At 43.5% G+C, this 4,314-nt stretch overlaps 2 protein-coding genes across 12 annotated transcripts in view; one reads left to right on the forward strand and one right to left on the reverse strand.

The window, feature by feature from the left end:
- Positions 1–4,314, forward strand: part of LOC102674514 (basement membrane-specific heparan sulfate proteoglycan core protein-like) — a 126,848-nt gene that overhangs the window by 17,743 nt on the left and 104,791 nt on the right. The window lies entirely within an intron of this gene.
- LOC116186810 overlaps positions 2,944–4,314 on the reverse strand; it is a 9,101-nt gene continuing 7,730 nt past the window's right edge. For all 6 annotated transcript variants that reach the window (XM_031515199.1, XM_031515203.1, XM_031515200.1 and 3 more), the window contains one exon: positions 2,944–3,135. In XM_031515199.1, the coding sequence (XP_031371059.1) occupies positions 2,959–3,135 (177 nt within the window). In that variant the 3' untranslated portion in view covers positions 2,944–2,958. The remainder of the gene's footprint in view (positions 3,136–4,314) is intronic.

Consider the following 4,314-nt stretch of genomic DNA (forward strand, 5'->3'; position numbering starts at 1 on the left):
GCGACGAGCTGTTTGTCCCTTAACCGTGTAATTCCGCCTACCACCCTCTTTCACCACCCCTCTCGTCAACCTCTCTCTCTCTCTCTTCCTCATCGCCTCTCTAAACTCTCTACCTTCTCCCTCCCTCACGCTTCGTTTATATCGCATCCCGCCGGTTGGACCGGTTCCAATTGCGAATTGAACCGTTCGTAACTGTTGAACGTGAATTATGGCGTTTATTTATTCTCCCCTGTCCCTCGTGCCATTCCCCGTTGGCTGTCCTGTTCGCAGCCATCCATCCTACTACGCCCCCGAAATCAGTGCCTCGCGAACGATGGCCCGATCGTGTGTGTGCGCGCGTAACGACGCCGATTTCCCTTGATTATAATCGAATCGGTCAATGGAGGATCGTTTGAAAACGAATGTGCATATTACGGACCATGGATTGAAAATGATAGAAAATAAATAATTATTTTTAACGCTCGCCCATACACGTACGCTACGAGATTAGAATCGTCGACAGATACGTTCCGGATTTTCTTCCTTCCTTCAATTTCCCGTCGAACGTATCGCTTTAACTTCGTCGCTTTAACGTACGTGACGCGAAACGAAACGAAAAACGCGAAGCGATATCGACAAAAGATATGGGAGGGAAGGAAATAACAGTGGACGATGCGGTGGACACGCGTTGTAAAACGCGCACGATCCTCATCGCGCCATGCCGTCGCTATTATTCCCTCCTATCAGAGCATCGCCGGTCCACGGCTCGCAAAGTTGGCAGACGGTGTCCGAGTAGTTTGTGAATACCGCGAGAAACACTGGGACCGAGTGTGTGGAGGATCGTCGAGATACCTTCGTGCGAAACGGAGGAATGGGAGGGGCGTTTATCAACCCTCTGTCCCTGACAATCTCGCGTAGAAGACGCGGAATACAAACGCAGCATCCCTCCTCGTTCTTGTTTCTCCGATCTGTACGTGAACGAACGCACGGCGTTATAACTTAAACGCGAAGAACTCGTTTGAGTATTCGTGTATTCGGATACCAGATATTACTTTTATACACGTGATACCGCGTCAGACAAAGGCCTCGAGAATATACGAGGTTGCGAAAAGATACTGGGTTGTTGGCGGACGAAGAGGGGAGGTGGCTTCAATTTCATAGGAATGGCAGTAATTTTCCACTTCTCTCCTTCCTCCTCCCTTCCCATTTCATCCCTATCTTGGATAACTCGTCACCCTCCCCGACTTTCTTTTTTTTTCTTTTCTATTAATTTCCCGCTTCACTAAACCTCGCGGACTTTCCATCGCGGAAAGGGTTAAATAGTGAACTTTGCGAAAGAACCAAGTTTTCTTTTTTCTTTCTTTTTTTTTTTTTTTTTTTTTTTTTTTTTTTTTTTTTTTTTTTTTTTTTTTTTGCAAAGTTCCATCGCTTTGAACGTGAATCTTCTGCCTTTTCGCGTTCAGGAAATATCTTTTTATCTACGGAGAGTTGTTAAAATTCTCCAGTCCGGCCGGTCCGCTGGAATCTCATTTCTCGATTTCTCTCTCTCTCTCTCTCGAAGTTGAAGTTTGAAACGCGTTTCGAAAAAGAAGAAAAATGGAGTAGTCGCAAAATGGAGTAGCGCGTGTCACGGTGTATTATCGTTGGTATTATGAATCGGCCAACTACCGATTCATCGTGCGATGATTTGTGATGGAAATTAATTCATGGTAAAACGGCTAATAAAATTTCCTCGCGGAGATTTCACGTTTTACGTGGCGGAACCGCGACGAGAGACATGACTGATCGCGGCCGGGGGTGTCATTTTATCAATGCATAGCAAGACGGAAGGACGTTGACTAATGATATTGCCGCAGCAACTTATTTGTTATCGAAATTGCCTATTACTTACACTATTGGACAATATGTCTGCCGTCTCCTCGCTATCGGCCTCGGCCTATAGGAGGCACCAACTTCTCTCTCCAACCCGCCTCTCCTATCGATTATTGCCGGCCGATATCTGTCGTCCGTGGAAAATGATTTGGTTCCCGGTTACAATCTATAAATTGAGTTGGAATCATCGTCGTCGATCTAAGTAAAAAGAAAAGAAAAACACGAAAAATACCTCTTAATTGGATCCTTTGGCGGAGATGGAAATTTTCCACGAAACATTCGTGGTATTCGTGGAGACGAGATAATGGGTGTACGTACATCTCGACGTCGTATCTCTGGAATTCACTCCACCCTTCCTCCTGTCCCTTCGAAACCGCACAATTACGTACGCAAGACAATAATGCAAAGGAAGAAGAAAGAAAGGGAGGGAAGAAAAGAAGAGACATTGAATGGGAACGAAAGAAAAAGAAATAGTACGTTACGATTATTTTTATTTCGGCTTTGGAAAAATGCAAAATCATCGTGTCAGCATCGATTGACAAATATCGATTAATCATCGACTCGAAAATAAATATCTTTTGTTAAGGACAAATTTATAATACTCTTATCGATCGATATAATACGATATTGATAATTGGATGAATACAACGATTCACGAAAGATTGATTATCGTTACTTGAAAATTCATTTTCTTTTTTCTTTTCTTCTTTTCTATAACAAGATATGATTAGAAAACCTAGATGTTTCTTGGATCTAAAAGATAGAATCCGCGAATAATCTCTGTCTATATATGTATATATATAACGTATCGGAGATACGAATCATCTGGTGATTAATTCGATCGTTTGTTTCGCGTCACGTACACGCTTGTGCATAAATATGCTCACGGTCAAACACAAGTTCGGTTTAATTGAAAGGCGAAACGCGTGTCCCGGGCTTGGAAGATATTAATTAGCTTTCAGAGTTAATCGCGTTCTCCATGATGCTTGGCCGCGGTGGTGGAATCTATGCGTTTTCACACGCGTGGGTGTAATATCTCTGGCAGCTCGATCGATGGGGGAGGAGGAGGAGGTCGATAACCCCTGCCTCGGGTTAAATCGTCGAGGGCTACCCTCGATAATCTCTCGCGATTCCGCGTGGAAGGTGAAGGCGTGGGAGGGAGGAAACGAAATCTTGAGTTTGGACGAAATCCGATGGAATCGATCGATGTCGATGATCGACGCCCGAGAGAAATTGGAAAGTACTTTCGGTAATTATTATTGCGCGAGATACTCGTCGAACGATCTCGAAAGCGAGCGGAGAATCGCTTTGATACGTTGTCGAATACGCCGAATCATTCTCGACTCTCCTCTCGTTGAACAGTTTGAAGAACTTCCCTCCGAGCTCGAGTTTGAAATAAGTGATTTTGCCATCGCTTCACCGTACAAACGGCCGGTGATTTGTACGAATCATCCTTTGAATCAAGCTCGTTACGTTGTCCGCTTTGACATGTGTATCGCGTGTCCCTCCATGAAATCGATATACGAAACCCTCCTCCTCCTCGTTCGAATAACAGAAGAGAGCACGCGTGTCATCGTCCGCATCGAATTAAATCGTTCGTTAATTTGGCAACGAAGCAAATATTGAAAATTTCGAAGCGAGCCGGGTATAATTTTCGGGATATTCAATTTCAATTTTTCTACCACACCATCGTGTAACGATAATTATTATTCATATTCCATTGTCGTTTCACACCGTCGATTAATTATGCCTTTTACACCGATCGTCCATTTTTAACAATACTCCATGTTAAACTTCATTTAAACCTCGTTTCGGATATTTTTCCCGAAAATAATTTGCAATTATCGGATCCTCCTCTCCGTTTCGTCCTTTTTCTCGAAAATATTTTCAAGAGTCACGTTTTTTTTCTTTTTCTTTTTCTTTTTTTTTTTATCACGTTAATCGGAAGCGTTCTACCGAAAATTAGAAACGATTTTCTCCGTGATACCGTGAATATATTATATTTTTCTCACCCGTGTTCCCCCGGTTTCGGCCACAGATTTGCCCGTCAGTCCCGCGCCATCTCCGTGGAACCGCAATTAATCCATAAAATAGGTATGCGAGGCGCGAGGGACGTATGTTGAACGGCAATTTCATCGTCCAGCCTCTTCTTTGTTCGCGCCGAAACCCGGTACGCTGCGGGAGGAAACGTGTGACGCGTACATTTATTCAAAACACCATGACACATTTCGTTTTCGCGACGCGAAAACGCGATTCGCTCCTAAATCTTTATCCCGTTGTGTCCGGCCAAGATTTACGCGTGTTAAGCACAACGATTCGTTCGTTTCGAATGACGGTGTGAATAATAGAGGAGGGAAAAATGGGGCAAGGTTCATTGAAGACTTAATCTCATAAATTAGACGAGAGAGACGGTATTATTATTTTTTTTTTTTTTTTGAGATAAAGCAAAAAATTAACAAAGTT

The sequence above is a fragment of the Apis dorsata genome, unplaced genomic scaffold (genome assembly GCF_000469605.1).
Source record: "Apis dorsata unplaced genomic scaffold, Apis dorsata 1.3 scaffold_58, whole genome shotgun sequence".
Taxonomy (NCBI): domain Eukaryota; kingdom Metazoa; phylum Arthropoda; class Insecta; order Hymenoptera; family Apidae; genus Apis; species Apis dorsata.